The 22,137-nt window shown below is 44.0% G+C and overlaps 1 protein-coding gene across 2 annotated transcripts; it reads left to right on the top strand.

The window, feature by feature from the left end:
* Window positions 1-3,753: 3,753 nt before the first annotated feature.
* Window positions 3,754-20,791, top strand: slc66a1.L (solute carrier family 66 member 1 L homeolog). Of its 2 annotated transcripts, none has more exon segments than NM_001097669.1 (8): window positions 3,754-3,970; window positions 4,993-5,175; window positions 10,926-11,055; window positions 13,235-13,322; window positions 13,662-13,807; window positions 17,332-17,424; window positions 19,417-19,602; window positions 20,354-20,791. In NM_001097669.1, coding segments are annotated over 7 exon segments (909 nt in total). In that variant the 5' UTR covers window positions 3,754-3,970; window positions 4,993-5,002; the 3' UTR covers window positions 20,447-20,791.
* The last annotated feature ends 1,346 nt before the right edge of the window (window positions 20,792-22,137 follow it).

The following is a 22,137-nucleotide window of genomic DNA, read 5'->3' as shown; positions in this document are numbered from 1 at the left end:
ATTATACAGTAGTTAGAGAAAGCTCCATATGTTGGTTATAGTGTGGGGTATAATTTTAAAGATCGCCATCTGTTGGTTGTATTGTAGATAATAGTTATGGAACGCAACCTATGTTGTCTCTAATGTGGGGTATTATTGTAAAGATCGCCATCTGTTGGTTGTAGAGTAGATTATAGTTAGAGAAAGAATCCTATGTTGTCTATAGTGTGGGGTATTATGGTAAAGATCGCCATCTGTTGGTTGTAGTGTCGATTATAGTTAGAGAAAGCTCCATCTATAGTGTGGGGTATAATTGTAAAGATCGCCATCTGTTCGTTGTAGTGTAGTTTATAGTTATGGAAAGCAACCTATGTTGTCTATAGTGTGGAGTATTATTGAAAAGATCGCCATCTGTTGGTTGTACTGGCGATTTTAGTTAGAGAAAGCTCCATCTGTTGGCTATAGTGTGTGATATAATTGTAAAGATCGCCATCTGTTGGTTGAAGTGTAGATTATACAGTAGTTAGAGAAAGCTCCATGTGTTGGTTATAGTGTGGGGTATAATTTTAAAGATCGCCATCTGTTGGTTGTATTGTAGATAATAGTTATGGAACGCAACCTATGTTGTCTATAGTGTGGGGTATTATTGTAAAGATCGCCATCTTTTGGTTGTAGTGTAGATTATAGTTATAGAAAGCTTCATCTGTTGGCTATAGTGTGGGGTATAATTGTAAAGATCGCCATCTGTTGGTTGTAGTGTAGATTATAGTTAGAGAAAGCTCCATCTGTTGGTTATAGTGTGGGGTATAATTGTAAAGATCGCCATCTGTTGGTTGTATTGTACATAATAGTTATGGAAAGCAACCTATGTTGTCTATAGTGTGGAGTATTATTGAAAAGATCGCCATCTGTTGGTTGTACTGACAATTTTAGTTAGAGAAAGGTCCATCTGTTGGCTATAGTGTGTGATATAATTGAAAAGATCGCCATCTGTTGGTTGTACTGGCAATTTTAGTTAGAGAAAGGTCCATCTGTTGGCTATAGTGTGATATAATTGAAAAGATCGCCATCTGTTGGTTGTACTGGCAATTTTAGTTAGAGAAAGCTCCATGTGTTGGTTATAGTGTGGGTTATAATTGTAAAGATCGCCATCTGTTGGTTGTATTGTAGATAATAGTTATGGAACGCAACCTATGTTGTCTCTAATGTGGGGTATTATTGTAAAGATCACCATCTGTTGGTTGTAGTGTTGATTATAGTTAGAGAAAGCTCCATCTGTTGGTTATAGTGTGGGGTATAATTGTAAAGATCGCTATCTGTTGGTTGTATTGTAGATAATAGTTATGGAACGCAACCTATGTTGGCTATAGTGTGGGGTATAATTGTAAAGATCGCCATCTGTTGGTTGTAGTGTAGATTATAGTTATAGAAAGCTCCATCTGTTGGCTATAGTGTGGGGTATAATTGTAAAGATCACCATCTGTTGGTTGTAGTGTAGATTATAGTTATGGAAAGCAACCTATGTTGTCTATAGTGTGGGGTATTATTAAAAAAACATTGTTGGTTGTAGTGAAGAATTTAGTTACGGAAAGCGCCATCTGTTGGCTATAGTGTGGGGTATAATTGTAAAGATGCCATCTGTTGGTTGTAGATTGTAGTTATGGAAAGCAACCTATGTTGTCTATAGTGTGGGGTATTGTTGAAAAGATCGCCATCTGTTGGTTGTAATGCAGATTATAGTTAGAGAAAGCTCATCTGTTGGCTGTAGTGTTGGAAAAAATTCTAAGGATCACCATCTGTTGGTTGTAGTGTAGATTGTAGTTAGAAAAAGCTCCATCTGTTGGTTGTAGTTTAGGGTCTAGTTGTAAAGATCACCATCTGTTGGTTGTAGTGTAGATTATAGTTAGAGAAAGCTCCATCTGTTGGCTATAGTGTGGGGTATTGTTGTAAAGATCGCCATATGTTTGTTGTTATAAAATTGCCATAAATGTCAAAAAGTAATTTAATAACCTTAAAGTTAAATGTATAATGAAGCAACTGTATAATGTCAGTAGTCCTTGCGGTTGCAGGAGGGCCCATGGGGTCTGCTTCCTCTACAGTAATATGGAACCCCACTCCCCAGCCTCTCTTACCTTTTGGATGGGAAGGGAGATGCAGGCTGCTCCAGCACTGGGCGGGGAGAAGGCGGGAGTGGGTGGGGCAGTGCGATGAGCCCTCCAAAAAAATTTTTGCAGCTGGTCCCGGCGCATGGTAGCCACCAGGGCCAGCCTTAGGGAAATTGGACCGATAGAACACAATCTGCCCGAGGCCTACACCAGACTTCGTTACACTTTTGGCATCACCATCATTTTTTCTGGCTCATTCCAGAGCTTTCTCTCCAGATGAGACCGTGACATCACACACATAGGAGCAGATTTACTAAAGGGCGAAATTTTGTCGCCAGCAACCGCTTTGCACACATCGCACCACTTCGCCAGGCGCAAATTCACTTCCATTACACTAATTCACTAATATGTAAAGTTGCTTCCTGGGTGCAGAACACTGGCGACTTTTCACTAGCGTTACTTCGGCAGTGCGAGCATTTCATAGCGAAGATGCGCTAGCGTTCATTTGCTTGTGATCTTGCACTTAAGTCAATTTGCATAGGGCAGGTCATATAAAGTTCAAGCAAATGCTTGAAGTTACCACTTTTTACTACAAATGTTCAGGGAACTTTATTAAAGACAAGAGAGTTAATATAATGCCCTACACATGAGCCCACAGTAAAATGAATGTTCCATATGTTAGGAAATGTCTGGAGAAAACCGCTTACCCAAAAAAAAAAAAAAAAAAGTTGGAGTCAGGATTTTTCGAGGGACAGTCCCAATTTTGACAGCTCAACCCACAGTCCCGGATTGTTACTGAAATGTCCCGACTTTCTCTTTGATCTCTTGCACTGAACAGCCAGAAAAAGATACAATGTTTCTGAAACGTAATTAAATAAGAGGCTTTTTGTCAGAGCCCAGAACACTCAGTGCCTGCACTTAGATACATTTGTAACAATTTAAAATAAACAAAGAAACAATTGTAATAAGAAAAGCAAAGAAACAACTGTAGCAATGTAAGATAAACAGGTCTCATGGGGAAACTGTGACTTGCAGCTTAAAGGGCAATTCCCTTTCATTAGCAAAACTGCACTGAACATCCAGAAAAAGATAAAATGTTTCTGACTTAATTGTCTTTTGGCAGAGAGCCCAGAATACGTGGCAGGTGCAATTAGATACATTTGTAACAATTTAAGATAAGCAGAGAAACAATTATAACAATTTAAGATAAGCAGGTCTCCTTGGGAAACTGTGACTTGCAGCTTAAAGGGCAATTCCCCTTCATTAGCAAAACTGTAATAACATAAAAACAACAGAAATGTGTTCAAACTTCCTTAACCTGCCAAATTTGGTAAATAACATGGTAATTAGGGGGCGTGGCGCACAATGGGCGTGGTCAGTGCGATGCGATCTCGATGTCCCGCGTTGGGCAGTAACTATAGTAACCCCGGGATACAGAGCCACATACACGGTCTGTAATTACAGCGAGACAGTCGCCTGTTTACAACTCACACCTTTATATTCACTTGCGCTGAGTGAGAGCGCGGGGCGGGGACTGCCGGGAGGAGGCGGAGACACTGATTCATCAGCACGTCACATGATATCCCGCCCAGCGTCACCTGACCTGTTTGTATTGCTCGGCTCCTTGAAGTTTCTCTCAGAGAGAGAGAAGGGAATTAGCCGGCCGGGAGGAACCTTGTGAGGGAAAAACACGGTGTCTCTGGGGCTGCTCTGTGTGAGGGGCCGGAGACATTAGCTGCTTATTTACCTGAGAGTGACAGACAGTCTGAGTGTATTGTAGTTCAGTAGATACAAATAAATAGTCACAAACTAAACGGACCGGAAAAAGGGCAGAGCTGATGGGGATGAACCAGAGAAGCTGATTATCAACTGTCATTTCATGAGAGGTAAGAGTTCTGGGAGTCTGAGAGACGGGGTGCCGGGAGTCTGGGGCGTAAGAGAGATGGGGTGCCGGGAGTCTGGGGCGTAAGAGATATGGGGTGCCGGGAGTCTGGGGCGTAAGAGAAATGGGGTGCCGGGAGTCTGGGGCGTAAGACAGATGGGGTGCCGGGAGTCTGGGGCGTAAGAGATATGGGGTGCCGGGAGTCTGGGGCGTAAGAGAAATGGGGTGCCGGGAGTCTGGGGCGTAAGAGAAATGGGGTGCCGGGAGTCTGGGGCGTAAGACAGATGGGGTGCCGGGAGTCTGGGGCGTAAGAGATATGGGGTGCCGGGAGTCTGGGGCGTAAGAGAAATGGGGTGCCGGGAGTCTGGGGCGTAAGAGAAATGGGGTGCCGGGAGTCTGGGGCGTAAGACAGATGGGGTGCCGGGAGTCTGGGGCGTAAGAGATATGGGGTGCCGGGAGTCTGGGGCGTAAGAGAAAATGGGGTGCCGGGAGTCTGGGGCGTAAGACAGATGGGGTGCCGGGAGTCTGGGGCGTAAGAGATATGGGGTGCCGGGAGTCTGGGGCGTAAGACAGATGGGGTGCCGGGAGTCTGGGGCGTAAGACAGATGGGGTGCCGGGAGTCTGGGGCGTAAGAGATATGGGGTGCCGGGAGTCTGGGGCGTAAGACAGATGGGGTGCCGGGAGTCTGGGGCGTAAGAGAGATGGGGTGCCGAGAGTCTGGGGCGTAAGACAGATGGGGTGCCGGGAGTCTGGGGCGTAAGAGAGACGGGGTGCCGGGAGTCTGGGGCGTAAGAGATATGGGGTGCCGGGAGTCTGGGGCGTAAGACAGATGGGGTGCCGGGAGTCTGGGGCGTAAGAGAGATGGGGTGCCGGGAGTCTGGGGCGTAAGAGAGATGGGGTTACATGTCTGATCTGTGTTCAAATCTGCCTTAATTGCAATGCATGTGAATATTGTATTTTAAATTCAATTTTGGGGGGAATTTCCAGTGATCTCAGTCCATCTCTGTTCTTTTTTATTCCCAGAAGACCAGGAAACATGGAGGAAATCCCTAACAACGGTTCATCCTTCCCCCCAAACGGGACAAATTGCCCCAACGGGACGCGGTGGATCTGGATTGTCCTTGATGAGTGCACGGCGGATGCTCGGGATGAAGCCAGTGTCTACATGGGGCTCTTTTCCATCCTTTGCTTCATGGGGGCCTCCATCCCGTGAGTATTTTTGGGAATTTGACCTATTCCATACAGTACAGGTATAGGATCCGCTATCCGGGAAACCCGTTAGTCAGAAAACTCAGAATTACAGAGAGGCCGTCTCCCATAGACTCCATTATAATCCAAATTTGTAAAAATTATTTTCTTTTTCTGTGTAATAATAAAACAGTAGTTTGTACTTGATCCCAACCGAGATATAATTAAATGGGTTGTTCCCCTTTAAATTAACTGTTAGTATGATGTAGAGTGATATTCTGAGACAATTTGCAATTGGTTTTCATTTTTTATTATTTGTGGTTTTTGATTTATTTAGATTTTTATTCAGCAGCTCTCCCGTTTGTAATTTCAGCCATCTGGTTGCTAAGGTCCAATTTACCCTAGCAACCATGCATTGATTTGAATACGAGACTGGAATATGAATAGAGGAGGCCTAAATAGAAAGCAATAAGAACACATTTGTAGTCTTACAGAGCATTTGTTTGTAGATGGGGTCAGTGACCCCCATTTGAAATATATATATATAATAACATACTAAACTTAACTTAAAGGTGAACCACCCCTTTAATCCTTGTAGGAAGCAAAACCAGCCTATTGGTTTTATTTAATGTTTACATGATTTTCTAGTAGACTTAAGGTATGAAGATCCAAATTACGGAAAGATCTGTTATCGAGAAAACCCCAGGTCCCGAGCATTCTGGATAACCGGTCCCGAGCATTCTGGATAACAGGTCCCATACCCGTATTTCTCACTCTGTCACAAGTTCAGCACTCGGGGAAGTTTCAGAACCCGTTTTGTGGTTTCCCAGTTAGAATGTAGAAATGTCATTCTCTGTTCTGATATAGAGACTATTTCTTCCTGTGGTCATGGTGATTGGGGTTTGGGTTGGATTAGATTAAAGGGAAGGTGTTGCTTCAGTATAAATTGTGTGTATTGTAATAGGAATAGTATGATGTCCTGTCCTATTGCAGCTACTCATCTGCCACTCAACACATGGGAATTAAAGGGACACTATAATTAAATTATAATCTTTGTGTCTGTGCTAAAACACTTAACCCCATATGTAATATAAGACTCTAAGCTTGCCCAGGAGCAGTCACCCATAGCAACCAACAAGATTTGCTTTTAAACAGGTGACCAGCAACTGCTGCCTGCTGATTGGTTGCTATGGGTTACTGCACCTATGCAAACTTTGTGCATTTTATTACATAACCCCATTAATGCCTTATTTACTGAAGCAGGTTGTTGGGAGAAACTATTTGCATTTTAAGAGACGGAGGGCCAGAGACAATGAGCACCTACACCCGGCAGCCTTCCCCCTCCATTTATAGACCCGCGCTGCCCCACAATGATGTCAAAAAAGGGGTGGGGCGGGTGCAATTCTTTAAGGGCTCTTACAGACGAGCGTTTTTACCTGTGCTCCCCTGCGTTCCGTTTTTCTGCGTTCAGCCGCAGGGGAGCGCAGGAATAGACGCATTACATTTTTTCCAATGGGGCTGTACTCACACAGGCGCGTGTAGGCGCCGAACGCAGGTTGAGACGCAACATGCTGCATTTTTCCTGCGTTCGGCGCCTACACGCGCCTGTGTGAGTACAGCCCCATTGGAAAAAATGTAATGCGTCTATTCCTGCGCTCCCCTGCGGCTGAACGCAGAAAAACGGAACGCGGGTAAAATCGCTTGTCTGTAAGAGGGAAGCCGGCAGTCTAAGGTTGCAGGCAGGGACCCACAAGAGGGTCAGCGTGGTCAGTCCGAACCCACCCGACCCGCGGGGAATCCTGCTGATCCCATGGGTATTGGCCTGGCCCGCACATCACTACTACAAATGTTCACATCTGGGCTTTGAACCCCAACCTGATCACATGTTCTACATTCCCTGTGTGTATCCCTCTGGCCTTGACTGAATAATGGGGAGCAGGAGGAATGGGGGTTTAGTGTGCACAGTTTAACATACTGTGTAAAACTGGAGTGAAGCATTAAAGGAGAACTAAAGCCTAACTACAGAAGTAGCTAGAAATGTTGTACATGATGTTTTGTGCTTCTGTACCAGCCCAAGGCAACCACAGCCCTTTAGCAGTAAAGATCTGTGTCTCCAAAGATGCCCCAGTAGCTCCCCATCTTCTTTTCTGCTGATTCACTGCACATGCTCTGTGCTGCTGTCACTTACTGAGCTTAGGGAGCCACTCACAATATACAGTACACATAGAATAGAAATGTCACAATATAAGGCTGATTAGTAATTAATACACATAATTACTACATGGCAGCACAGAAACCAGTGCAATTAGCATCAGAATTGAATAATCAGCAAACCTGTAGCATCAGCTTATATTACAGCCAGGGAAGCTCATTTTCCGCTGGATAATTAGTGACGAGCCCTAAGCTTAGCTTCTCAACAGCCAATCAGAGCCCACTGAGCATGTGAGTGTCACAGACACTTTCCAAGATGGTGACCCCCTGTGACAAGTTTGAAGTCCTGGATCATTGCTGCTATTGACAAGCTCAAACTTTAGCCTCGTGCAATAAGTTCACTATATCAAATATGACATTTTTAGCTACATTAATTTTTACTTCTCCTTTAACAGTGATGTTGCCTAGAGCAGCCAATCACAATTAGATTTCAACAGAAAAGATCTAAGTCTCAGTCCAGGTTAATTCTCAGAGAGTATCAGTGCTGACGAGGAAACCCAACAGCTGCATATTTATCATTATCAGCGGCCACATGACTCTGCTGTGTTTCAGGAGCTGACTCTTCTGGCTTTTATGCTGAGCAACCAGTTTATCTGCTAAACAATCACTTCTGCTCGTGCCACTTTAACCCCTTCAGCTGAATGCCATTTGTATTTATTCTTATTAGCAATTACAAGTAACTTTATTAGCACCGAACTTGTAGCACGGAAAGTGCCAAACCAAAGAATTTCAGTTGGCAAAAGTTGTAGTTACTAATAGTGCTTCCTCTTTATATTGGATCCTTTTGGAGCTTGTGGCACATCTCTATGAATGTACTGAGTAATGTCAGACTTTAGTTGCCCAGTGGAGGGTGGCATTTACATTAGAACTCCTGGCTCAGGCTGAATGAGGACAAGAATATGTTCCTAATGTAAAACATACCCCTGTGCCAGAACTGTAGAAAATATCTTGGTGTCTGGCACAGCTTGCAATACCCATGTCCTAATCCCTCCAAAACATGCTGATTTGCTGTCCTCTCAGTTAGAATGAAGAAGCACAGAGCTATTAGTAGCAGCTACAAAATAGACAATAGTGATAATTGCCCTTACTTGGGCTATGGGCACACAGGCTGTTGTCAGGCTGAGAGAAGCAGATCTGCTCAGTGCCTAGGGTGGCCATCTGGCCAGTATTTTACCGGCCTGGCCAGTAAAAATTATACTTGATGCCAATTGTATTAATAGGAAAAAACAGCAAGAATAAAGGAAGGCCGGTATTTTTTTTCCAGAAAAGGTAGCAACCCTATCAGTGCCCCTGCTCCATTGATTTGAATCTGATCGGCCTGTGTGCACTCACACTGAAGCTGAAGCTGAGGTCAATATTTGGGTTGACCTCAGTCACAGGCACTGTGCGCACAGGCCGACCTAATTCAAATTAATGGAACAGGGGCACTGAGCAGATCTACTTGAATCAGCCTCCAAAAATACTGACAAGAGCCGGAGCCTTCAGTCTGTGTGCCCATAGCCTTACACATTTGTTTTAGCAGAGGCAATTCTCAGTATTGTCTATGGCAGGGTATTTTATATTCACAACAAGTAGCTGCTACTAGTAGCTCTGTCTGTCTTCACCCTTAAAGGAGAAGGAAACCCCCTGGGTGCAAAAACCCTCCCCCCTCCCCTGTGTTGCTCCCCCTCCCTCCTCCGCCCTGGCCTACCTGTCCCGCTGGGCAAATGCCCCTAACTTGTTACTTACCCTTCTGCGCAGGTCCAGTCCACGCAGTTCACAGACGCCATCTTCTTCGACGCGATCTTGTTCCTGCTTTGACCGTCGCATGTGCAGTAGACGCATTTCGCCGGTACAGATCTACTGCGCATGCGCCAAAAGTCACGGCGCATGCGCAGTAGATCCGTACCGGCGAAATGCTCCTACTGCGCATGTGCCAAAAACGCCGATCAAAGCAGGAAGAAGATTGCGTGGAAGAAGATGGCGTCGGTGAACTCCGTAGACTGGACCTGCGCAGAAGGGTAAGTAACAAGTTAGTGAGACACTGCACTTTGCACTTTGAGTGACTGAAACAGAAACAGAAAACTGCAACTAGAAAAATAAATAAGTATAAGAAGCAGCAAATTGTGTAAGCGACTTGCAGCAAACACAGTAGCATAGTTCAACTAGATCATACGTCTTTAAGTGGTTTAGGAGGAAGGAAAACAAAAAACAACCTGGTTAAACTTAACTGACCCCAAATCAAATCTCCCAGCCCTGGTCACTCGTGACATCACAGCTAGATAAGAAGCAAAGCTGCTATTGGCTATAGAATGGGCACAAGGAAAAGCAGATTTTGAATCAATTCGTTATTAGGTTCATTGGTGCAACATATTTCCAACACAAGGATTTATTTTCACTTTCATGTTCTACAGACAGATGAAGCAGCTATTTACTAGTCGTCTCTCCTGGCAAGTGTAGTGATAATTGTTGTTCAGCCTCAGCCAGGAAGATATGCGTCTGCTTATCTGTGTTGTTTGTAACACAATCCCTTGCCTGGAGGACTCCATGTGCTTTGCTAAAATGCCGCTACCTGCGTTGTTTGTGTGATTTGTGTCTTGGGATCAGCAGGTGGCTGGGTATTTCCAGGAATGTTTTCTTATCACCAGGCTGAAGGGCTGATAAATAGCCAGAGATCCTTCAGGTAAAGCACAGGGGAGATTGTTATTATTCTGGTTATGTACAGAGAAAGTACAAAGTGTATCTTATCTGCAGCCAAGCAGCCGGGATGTTGTTAGCAATTCCCTGTTTTGATTGGTCCTGAATCCACACAGATTAAGATCTGCCATTTATAGTTATTAGAGTTATTATAGTGGAATCTTGTCTCAATTAAGACACCCAGATGGTGGGCCAGAATTAAGTTTCTGTCATCATTTTGAGTTATTGGATCAGATTAGGGGGATCCTTGTCAGCAGGGGGTCATGTGCTTTGTGAAAGAGCCAGCACTTTAGGATGGAACTGCTTTCTGCAAGGCCGTTGTTTCTCCTACTCAATGTAACTGAATGTGTCTCAGTGGGACCTGGATTTTACTAATGAGTGCTGTTCTTAGATCTACCAGGCAGCTGCTATCTTGTGTTAGGGAGCTGTTATCTGGTTACCTTCCCATTGTTCTGTTGTTAGGCTGCTGGGGGAAAAACGGAGGGGGGATATCACTTCAACTTGCAGTATAGCAGTAAAGAGTGACTAAAGTTTATCGGAGCACAAGTCACATGACTGGGGGCAGCTGGGAAACTGACAATATGTCTAGCCCCATGTCAGATTTCAAAATAAAATATAAAAAATCTGTTTGCTCTTTTGAGAAGCGGATTTCAGTGCAGAATTCTGCTGGAGCAGCACTACTAACTGATGTGTTTTGAAACAAACATTTTTCCCATGACAGTATCCCTTTAAGAATTAGAATAGGCTGAATTGTTAATAGTGGCCATACAGTGGCTAATGGCAGGTTGTTATGAATACACAGAATTGGTTGTGCTTTGAATCACCAATTCATGGAGTTGGTAAATGTCAATAATCAATGATTCTTCCCCTGTTCTCCCTCTCAGGCAGTTCTACACGGCCTGCAAGACAGGCAAGATGGACAAAGCCATATCCATTTGGTTCCTCTTGGGCTGGACGATTGGAGACTCTCTGAATCTTGTGGGGACTTACCTGGCGGATCAACTTCCCCTGCAGGTATGACTGTCACTCAGCACTCAGAGAAGCAATCGTACAACTCAGGTTAAATGTTAATGCAGGTACTGGTAGGGGCTGCATTTATTCATTAAATGTGTTGTTCACCTTTAAATTAACTGTTAGTATGATGTAGAGAGGGATATTCTGAGATGATTTGCAGTTGGTTTTCATTTTTTATTATTTGTGGTTTTTGACTTATTTCACTTTTTATTCAGCAGCTCTCCAGTTTGCAGTTCCAGCCATCTGGTTGCTAGAGTCCAAATTCCCCTAGCAACCATGCATTGATTTAAATAAGAGACTGGAATATGAATAGGAGAGGCCTGAATAGAAAATGAGTAATAAAAAGTAGCAATAACAATACATTTGTAGCCTTACAGAGCATTTTTTTAGTTTGGGGTTAGTGACCCCGATTTGAAAGCTGGAAAGAGGCAAAAGAAGAAAGCAAATAAGTCAAAAGCAATAAAAAAAAATGACCAATTGAAAAGTTGCTTAGAGTTGGGCATTCTGTAACATACTAAAATTTCTTTTTTGGCCTTCTAAAAGAAAACATAATTCTAAGCAACTTTGCAAGATACATTCATTACAGATTTTCTATGGTTTTTAAGTTATGTGCATATGTATTGCTATTGAAAGCAGTGTTTTTCTGTCCCTGTCTATTGTCTGCACTGCTGGTTCAGACTGTTGATACAATGTAAGACAAGGCAGCGGATTAACACCTGTCTTTGCTGCTGGGGAACAAGCAGGTGTTAAGCAAGTGCTGCTTTCAATAGGAACAGTTCAGTGTAAATAAAAATTGTGTAAATAGATAGGCTGTTCAGAATAAAAAATGTATCTAATAAAGTTAGTTAGCCAAAAATGTAATGTATAAAGGCTGGAGTGACTGGATGTGTAACATAATAGCCAGAACACTACTTCCTGCTTTTCAGCTCTCTAACTCTGAGTTAGTCAGTGACTATAAGGGGGGCCACATGGGACATAACTGTTCAGTGAGTTTGTAATTGATCCTCAGCATTCAGTTCAGATTCAAAAGCAACAGTTATGTCCCATGTGCCCCCCCCTCAAGTCTCTGATTGGTTACTGCCTGGTAACCAATCAGTGGAAAGCATGAGAGCTGAAAAGCAGGAAGTAGAGTTCTGGCTATTATGTTACACATCCAGTCACTCCAGCCTTTATACATTATATTTTTGCCTAACTAACTATATTAGATACATTTTTATTTTGTCTGTCTATTTACCCAGTTTTTATTTTTACACTTTTAATTATGTTTTCTTGTCTTAGGCAAATTGTTATGTTGGCGTTGACTTGCCCTTTAAGCAAGTCTGTTTAGGGTAAACATATGAATCCAACCTCCACTAGTAATTACCCTGCTCCTGGGCTGCTCTCTTTCCCATGGTCAGACAGGAACCTCCCCCTGGGTAAGTGAATCCAATCTCCCCCAGTACTTACCCAGGTACAGAGCTCTGATTCTCTGTACTTCCTGCTCCTGGGCTGTTCTCTTTCCCATGGTCAGACAGGAACCTCCCCCTGGGTAAGTGAATCCAATCTCCCCCAGTACTTACCCAGGTACAGAGCTCTGATTCTCTGTACTTCCTGCTCCTGGGCTGTTCTCTTTCCCATGGTCAGACAGGAACCTCCCCCTGGGTAAGTGAATCCAATCTCCCCCAGTACTTACCCAGGTACAGAGCTCTGATTCTCTGTACTTCCTGCTCCTGGGCTGTTCTCTTTCCCATGGTCAGACAGGAACCTCCCCCTGGATAAGTGAATCCAATCTCCCCCAGTACTTACCCAGGTACAGAGCTGTGATTCTCTGTACTTCCTGCTCCTGGGCTGTTCTCTTTCCCATGGTCAGACATGAACCTCCCCCTGGGTAAGTGAATCCAATCTCCCCCAGTACTTACCAAGGTACAGAGCTCTGATTCTCTGTACTTCCTGCTCCTGGGCTGTTCTCTTTCCCATGGTCAGACAGATCCCTACCTGGGTAAGTGAATCGGTTGTCCACCAGTACTTAGGTAGAGAAGCTCTGATTCTCTGAACTTCCTGCTCCCATGACATGTGAATTGTTCTTCTGTTGGGAATAGTCAGAACATTCTCTTTCACTTAATATATGTGACCATTTATTGTTATATAGTTCTTGTGGCCCCGGGCCCTGGTACATTGATTTTCATCTTTTTTTCTACAGAGATACACTTCAGCCTATTATATATTTGCGGATCTCTTAATGCTGTGTTTTTACTTCTATTTCAAATGTCGGAACCAAAGTCCCAGCTGTGAGTATCTGTACTTAAGTCTAACGTCACTGTGTGTGTGTCTGCTATTTTCTGCACTGCAGAATACATGGTACATGGTACATGCACTGACTACATGTACCATTGATACAATGCAGCAATATTCAATGCTCCCCTAGACTTCACGTCCCACAATCCTGTGCTGTTTTCTGTTGGTCACAGGACAATGCATTGTTGGAAATTGAGCTTTGGCAGAAGGAGAGCTGAGTACTGCTGATTTGCTTCACTGGTAGATAATAGTCAGAACCAACAGTGCAGGGAGGTGCACATAATAACCACTGATATTGATTATGAGACCTTCCTTTTTGCCTTGTCTCTTAGTGTATGCCCCCATTAATGCAGTGTGTGGAATCGCCTTTTTGGGCTCTTTTGCCACTTTCTCTCTCCTGCAAGAGGCGGGATCCAGTCCCCTGAATTCTGCAGATCCGTTCCACAGCCGCCACCTGCTCTCGACTGATGGAGAAGAGGTAAGTGCTCCCTGCTGCCCCCTGTAGGTGTGGCTCAGTATTGCCTGCATAGTAAAACTGCCTTCCTGATAACACTGTGTTTATCTCTCTGTGTATATCACACTTTGTATATCATACTTTGTATATCACTCTGTGTATATCACTCTGTGTATATCACTCTTTGTATATCACTCTGTGTATATTTCTCTGTGTATATCACTCTGTGTATATCATACTGTGTATATCACTGTGTATATCTCTCTGTGTATATCATACTGTGTATATCACTCTGTGTATATTTCTCTGTGTATATCACTCTGTGTATATCATACTGTGTATATCACTCTGTTTATATCACACTTTGTATATCACTCTGTGTATATCACACTTTGTATATCACTCACTCTGTATATCACTCTGTGTATATCACTCTGTGTATATCACACTTTGTATATCACTCTGTGTATATCATACTGTGTATATCACTCTGTGTATATTTCTCTGTGTATATCACTCTGTGTATATCACTCTGTGTATATTTCTCTGTGTATATCACTCTGTGTATATCACACTTTGTATATCACTCACTCTGTGTATATCACTCTGTGTATATCACTCTGTGTATATCATACTGTGTATATCACTCTGTGTATATCACTCTGTGTATATCACTCTGTGTATATCACTCTGTGTAAATCACTCTGTGTAAATCACTCTGTGTAAATCACTCTGTGTATATCACTCTGTGTATATCACTCTGTGTATATCACTCTGTGTATATCACTCTGTGTATATCACTCTGTGTATATCACTCTGTGTATATCATACTGTGTATATCACTCTGTGTATATCACTCTGTGTAAATCACTCTGTGTAAATCACTCTGTGTAAATCACTCTGTGTATATCACTCTGTGTATATCACTCTGTGTATATCACTCTGTGTATATCACTCTGTGTATATCACTCTGTGTATATCACTCTGTGTACATCACTCTGTGTACATCACTCTGTGTATATCACTCTGTGTATATCACTCTGTGTAAATCACTCTGTGTAAATCACTCTGTGTAAATCACTCTGTGTATATCACTCTGTGTATATCACTCTGTGTATATCACTCTGTGTATATCACTCTGTGTATATCACTCTGTGTATATCACTCTGTGTATATCACTCTGTGTATATCATTCAGTGTCCTTCTGCTTTTTGCTGTAACTGAATCAGTGAAGGATATTGGGAACACCCCATATAAACTGCAATTTTTAGGCCCCACCCAATACAGCAAAATCCACATAGATATTGCAGTGACTTTACAAACGGTAGTAAACCCTGCTGCTCAACCAAGCTTTACTCAGTTGTTGCTGGACTACAAATCCCAGAATAATACAACATATAATGAAGGTTGAGGGATGCTGGGAGCTGTAGTCCAGCAACATCAGGGTTGTATTAAAAATCATATTAATAATCTTTTCTGTCCCAATATGGCAGCTACGATCGGATCTTTGTGTCCTAGACACAAAGACACTCCTAGACATTCTATATTCAGCTGCATTCACTGCTCTTTCATGGTTTACATCTTATCTGTCTGACCGTTCCTTTAAAGTTTCCTTCTCTAACTCTACTTCTACTACTTTCCCACTCTCTGTTGGAATTCCTCAAGGCTCTGTTCTTGGCCCCCTGCTGTTCTCGCTCTATACAACTTCACTAGGAAAACTCATTCAGTCATTTGGACTTCAGTATCACCTTTATGCTGATGACTCTCAACTCTACTTGTCTACTCCTGATCTTTCTAATTCTGTCCTTTCCCAAGTCACAGACTGTCTCTCTGCTGTCTCCTCCTGGATGTCACAGCGCCACCTGAAACTGAACCTTTCTAAAACAGAACTCATTATATTTCCTCCAAGATCTTCCCCTGTCCCTCAGATATCACTCACCGTAAACAACACCACCTTTCATTCCACCACACAGGCTGCCTAGGAGTTATACTTTTTTCACCACACATCCAAACACAAATTTTGTTGTATCAACTGCGCAACATTGCTCGAATACGACCCTATCTCAGTTCAGAATCAACTAAAACACTGATTCAGTCTCTCATCATCTCCCGCCTTGATTACTGCAACTAAAGGTGGCCATACACGGGCCGATAAAAGCTGCCGACAGACCGTGTCGGCAGCTTATTGGCCCGTGTATGGGGGCCCCCGACGGGCTTCCCCGATCGAGATCTGGCCGAAAGTCGGCCAGATCTCGATCGGATGGGATTAAAAATCCCGTCGGATCGCGGCCGCATCTGTTCGTTGATGCGGTCCTGCGATCCGACCGCCCGTTTGGCGAACGCTAGGATCCGATCGTTGGGCCCTAGGGCCCACGATCGGATCAGCCCGATATTGCCCACCTCAAGGTGGGCATATCGGAGGGAGATCCGCTCGTTTGGCGACATCGCCAGACGAGCGGATCTATCCGTGTATGGCCACCTTTACTCCTCACAGGTATTCCAACAAGTCACCTTTCACAACTCCAGTCTGATCTAAACGCGGCCGCTAGACTCATTCATCTATCTCACCGCTCAACATCAGCTGCTCCCATATGTATGTCCCTTCACTGGCTCCCAATCTCTTCTAGAATCAGATTCAAATTACTTACACTCACATTCACATTAATAATGAAGCCCCTCCCTATATTTCATCTCTGATCTCCAAATACACTCCTTCATTCGACCTTCTCTGCTTCTGATCTTCCCTCTCTTCTCCTTTCATCACTTCTGCCCATTCTCACCTACAAGACTTCTCTCTGGCTCCTGCTTTTCTCTGGATCTCTCTGCCTCCAGCTGTCGGACTTTCTTCTTCTTTACAAACTCCTTTAAGGGGAACTCCACAAAAACATAACTTAAGCTTTTTGAAAAGTAAACATAATTTTACTTTTGGCAGGATTTCAAATGATGCAGAAAGATAAGAACCATTAATCGGCTGAATTTCAGTATAGAAACTGTCATTTATTCATACTTTTTGAAGAAACAGGTAACTGTGATGTGTATATCAGGGGTTTCTGTGTTATGTGGCCTCTTTATCATATTTTGGTTTGGAAGCCGAAGTTCCCCTTTAAAGAATGACCCTGTAAATAACGCCAACCCTGTAAATTGTACTAAATTGATACATTTAGTTGATAAATTTCTTATCTTTGTCCCTGCTGAGCAGAATCTCTGGGTTACATTACAGGCAGCTGTTAGACTTGATACAATAGTTACTGATAATCCAGAGATGCTGCTGAGAAATGGATCAACTCAATGTAAAATTGTAACAGAATCTGCACCTGAATTACTGAACTGCCAGACTCAAACACCAGAGACACCGACATTCAACTTTACACTTAGATTTTGGAAAAACAGTAAAAAATAAATAATAGAAAGTAACTGAAAAAAGTCTTTATTTCTGGGGAACAATCTGAAAACAACTGAACTGAAAAAGTGTTTGGAAGGTGAACATCCCCTTTAACAGAAAAGATTTATTTTTCATCACTTCCTAAATTTCCTGTTGTGTTTTTCAGGAGTATTCGGTGAAGAACAAGATTGGCTTTGCTTGTGGCTTAATGTCCACTTTGTCCTACTTGATCTCCCGACTGCCTCAGATCTACACCAATGTAAGTAACTGCCCCCCCCCCTCAGATCTACACCAATGTAAGTAACTGCCCCCCCCCCCTCAGATCTACACCAATGTAAGTAACTGCCCCTCCCCCTCAGATCTACACCAATGTAAGTAACTGCCCCCCCCCTCAGATCTACACCAATGTAAGTAACTGCCCCTCCCCCTCAGATCTACACCAATGTAAGTAACTGCCCCTCCCCCTCAGATCTACACCAATGTAAGTAACTGCCCCTCCCCCTCAGATCTACACCAATGTAAGTAACTGCCCCCCCCCTCAGATCTACACCAATGTAAGTAACTGCCCCCCCCCTCAGATCTACACCAATGTAAGTAACTGCCCCCCCCCTCAGATCTACACCAATGTAAGTAACTGCCCCTCCCCCTCAGATCTACACCAATGTAAGTAACTGCCCCTCCCCCTCAGATCTACACCAATGTAAGTAACTGCCCTCCCCCTCAGATCTACACCAATGTAAGTAACTGCCCCTCCCCCTCAGATCTACACCAATGTAAGTAACTGCCCCTCCCCCTCAGATCTACACCAATGTAAGTAACTGCCCCTCCCCCTCAGATCTACACCAATGTAAGTAACTGCCCCTCCCCCTCAGATCTACACCAATGTAAGTAACTGCCCCCCCCCCCCTCAGATCTACACCAATGTAAGTAACTGCCCCCCCCTCAGATCTACACCAATGTAAGTAACTGCCCCTCCCCCTCAGATCTACACCAATGTAAGTAACTGCCCCTCCCCCTCAGATCTACACCAATGTAAGTAACTGCCCCTCCCCCTCAGATCTACACCAATGTAATAACTGCCCCTCCCCCTCAGATCTACACCAATGTAAGTAACTGCCCCTCCCCCTCAGATCTACACCAATGTAAGTAACTGCCCCTCCCCCTCAGATCTACACCAATGTAAGTAACTGCCCCTCCCCCTCAGATCTACACCAATGTAAGTAACTGCCCCTCCCCCTCAGATCTACACCAATGTAATAACTGCCCCTCCCCCTCAGATCTACACCAATGTCAGTAACTGCCCCTCCCCCTCAGATCTACACCAATGTAATAACTGCCCCTCCCCCTCAGATCTACACCAATGTAAGTAACTGCCCCTCCCCCTCAGATCTACACCAATGTAAGTAACTGCCCCTCCCCCTCAGATCTACACCAATGTAAGTAACTGCCCCTCCCCCTCAGATCTACACCAATGTAAGTAACTGCCCCTCCCCCTCAGATCTACACCAATGTAAGTAACTGCCCCTCCCCCTCAGATCTACACCAATGTAAGTAACTGCCCCTCCCCCTCAGATCTACACCAATGTAAGTAACTGCCCCTCCCCCTCAGATCTACACCAATGTAAGTAACTGCCCCTCCCCCTCAGATCTACACCAATGTAAATAACTGCCCCTCCCCCTCAGATCTACACCAATGTAAATAACTGCCCCTCCCCCTCAGATCTACACCAATGTAAGTAACTGCCCCTCCCCCTCAGATCTACACCAATGTAAGTAACTGCCCCTCCCCCTCAGATCTACACCAATGTAAAGGTGGCCATACACGGGCAGATAAAGCTGCCGATATGGGTCGTTTGGACCAATTTGACAGCTTATCTGCCTGTGTATGGGGGCTTCCGACGGGTCTTCCCGATCGATATCTGGCCACGATATCGATCGGGAAGGTTTGATTTTTAACCGACCGACCCGTCGGAGCCCCTTGGCGCATAGTAATTCGATCCTTCGGCCATACGGCCGAACGTTCGAATTACCCCCAGTATAGCCCTGCCGTTTGTGGCATATCGGGGAAAGATCCACTCGTTTGGAAATGTCGCCAAACGAGCGGATCTTTGAGTCTATGGCCACCTTAAGTAACTGCCCCTCCCCCTCAGATCGACACCAATGTAAGTAACTGCCCCTCCCCCACAGATCTACACCAATGTAAGTAACTGATGTCAGTGTCTCATTTGGGCTGGATCTTGTTTCCCTGCAGTTCAAGAGAAAATCCACAGAAGGTCTGGCCCCGACTCTGTTCCTGCTGGTGATTGTGGGTAACGTGACGTACGGAGCCAGCGTGTTACTCAAGAACCCAGAGTCCGACCAATCGGAGGGAACCTACGTTGTCCGGCACCTTCCCTGGCTAACGGGCAGTCTGGGGGCTGTGTTTTTGGATCTCATTGTATCCTTTAATCTGCTGGTGATTGTGCCCCTGCAAGTCCTGCACTTTGCACTAGTGATGTGTGGGCCGGCCCCAAACCCGCGGCTCCTCCTGTGAGTGCTTTTGACTTCCTGTTTTATAGACTCACGCCTCCTTTGTGACATCATTGGCTGGGCGGGACAGTGCAGGTCTATAAATGGAGGGGGGAAGGTGGTGCAGGTCAAGGTTTTCTGGACCAGCAAATCACTAGTTTATACTGACCCCCAACTCCATTCTCTGATACTTAACTGCCGTCAGAGAGTCCTAGTCCCGCCCCTGCAGTAACCATGAGCTGGGCTTGAATAATCCAAAGGCAGTAACCAATCAAACAATGGCTTTAACTGGTCTTCCTGCTGTTGGCTGAAGTAAGGTAATCTCTGCCTGGTTGCTATTGGTTACTGCCCCATATATATTGACATATATTTACCCCCCCCCACTCAATCAAGTTCTGACCCAAACTGGTATAAGCTTCCAGCCTGACAGTCAGTGGCTTATTGGCAGTTAATTGATGCTTCCCAACAGCCTGCCCATATCTGTCTGAGTTTCGGGTGGGTTCAAAAACCCTATGGGATTGAGGACCTCTCCCCAGGGTTACATTATAATGGTTCAGCCCGATGTGGCCCAACCACCATCAATTTGATATGGGAACGCCCGGCATTTGGGAAGTAGAACTAAATGAACATGAAAACTAAAGTGATTTTTATTTTACAATTTCTCCTTTACACGAGCGCAGATTTTAGGGCAGTTTTTTAAATATCGAGGGAGAAGCAACGACTCGTTGGAACGGGAGCCCCTTCTACAGCCCAAGGGCCCCACCTACGCCTGACAGTGAGTTGTCTTAAAGAAACAGCGCAGCTTTTATCCACCTGGGAAATGGAGCCGCTCACAGTTGTGGACTTTTTTTTATTGTACTGCACAAATACTTGACAATTCCTGATTTTAACTTCAGCCATATTCACTGTTGGTTTTTAGATGGTGCTTCACGGGAAGATCACTGCTCACTCATTGGACACTATGCACTTTAGCAGGTCACGTGCTTAGGGAAGAAATTCCCACCAATCAGACTGCAAGAGGCAAATCCTTATTAATTCTATTTGTGTGATTATTTTTATTCTCTTATAATACACAAAAGCCATGAATATCTTGTAAATTATATCCTTATAAACGGTGACTAGTGATGTCATTTCTGTCACATGGCTCACTGAAACTTGTGTATTATAATAAATAAAGTACCCCCTATTGTAAAATATAAGGATATTAGAAGTAACCTCGGAGTTCCATGGCCTGTATAAAAGCATGAAACTCCTCTGTGACTTATAATATCCTTATATTTTACAATAGGGGGAACTTTATTCACTATATAATGTGTGGCATGAGTGCAGGGCAGTGGATACAGTTCTGCTTCCTGCTTGTGAGCTGAGCCCTGCCCAATCTATAACAAGGGCATCTGTTGCCAAATAGTGATACAAAGGGATGCGCTTGTGTATCCATGTTTAGACTTATTTTAGTATTTAGATATTTTAACAAGCCAATAGCAGAAGGGGAGGTGGGGTTAAAGGGAATGTTGTGCTTATATTAAAGCTACTGTCGTGGTAGATACTTATTCAATTATTTGTCAAGGTCACTTTTATACACCGTAATGTTTACATTAGGGGCGCTGAGATTACAATCTTCTTGGTACAATTGTAGCACAGCTTTGGCTGCAGGAGGATGCTGGGAATTGTAGTCCTACTCCTCAGCAGAACAATAACCAATCTGTAAAGGAAAGGGGAACCAGGAAACACCTTTAAAGGAGAAGGGAAGGTTAAAAGTAAGTAAGCTTTATCAGAAAGGTCTATATAAATACACCAGTAACCCCTTAAAGTAATGCTGCTCTGAGTCCTCTGTCAAACACCACATTTCTTTCCTTCTATTGTGTACTCATGGGCTTCTGTATCAGACTTCCTGTTTTCAGCTTAAACCTCCAGGGCTAGGGCTTGAGCATGCTCAGTTTGCTCCTCTCTCCCCTCCCTGCTGTAATCTGAGCCCAGAGCTATGAGTGAGCAGGGAGAGACTCAGGCAGGAAGTGATGTCACGCCAAGCTAATATGGCAGCTGCTATCCTAAACAAACAGAGAGCTTCTAGAGCTGATTACTCAGGTATGGTAAAGCATTCTGCAGAATAAATATAGTGTTATAACTTGCACTATTGTGACTAATCTATTGGCAATAAACTGCCTCCGTAGCTTTCCTTCTCCTTTAAACATGGACCTTTAATGTTCCCTGTTAAGAAGTAGTCACTGCACGTGTATTTAGGAGGGACGATGAGTTGCTGTTTATTAAAGGGAATAAAACATTTATTTGGGAGAACACTGAATTGTGTCATTTCCTATTACGTTTCCACTTCTACAAATGGACACAATGGAAAAGCGCTTGTCATTCCTCTTTGTCTTATACACAGTCAGCACAAGGGGGCAGCAGAGAGTCGCTGGTAACTGCATCTGATTTCAGCAAAGAGAGAAAGTTGCAGTTCTACTTT

The sequence above is a fragment of the Xenopus laevis genome, chromosome 7L (genome assembly GCF_017654675.1).
Source record: "Xenopus laevis strain J_2021 chromosome 7L, Xenopus_laevis_v10.1, whole genome shotgun sequence".
Taxonomy (NCBI): domain Eukaryota; kingdom Metazoa; phylum Chordata; class Amphibia; order Anura; family Pipidae; genus Xenopus; species Xenopus laevis.
The sequence above is the reverse complement of the archived record's forward strand: the minus strand, read 5'-3'. Positions and strand labels throughout refer to the sequence as shown.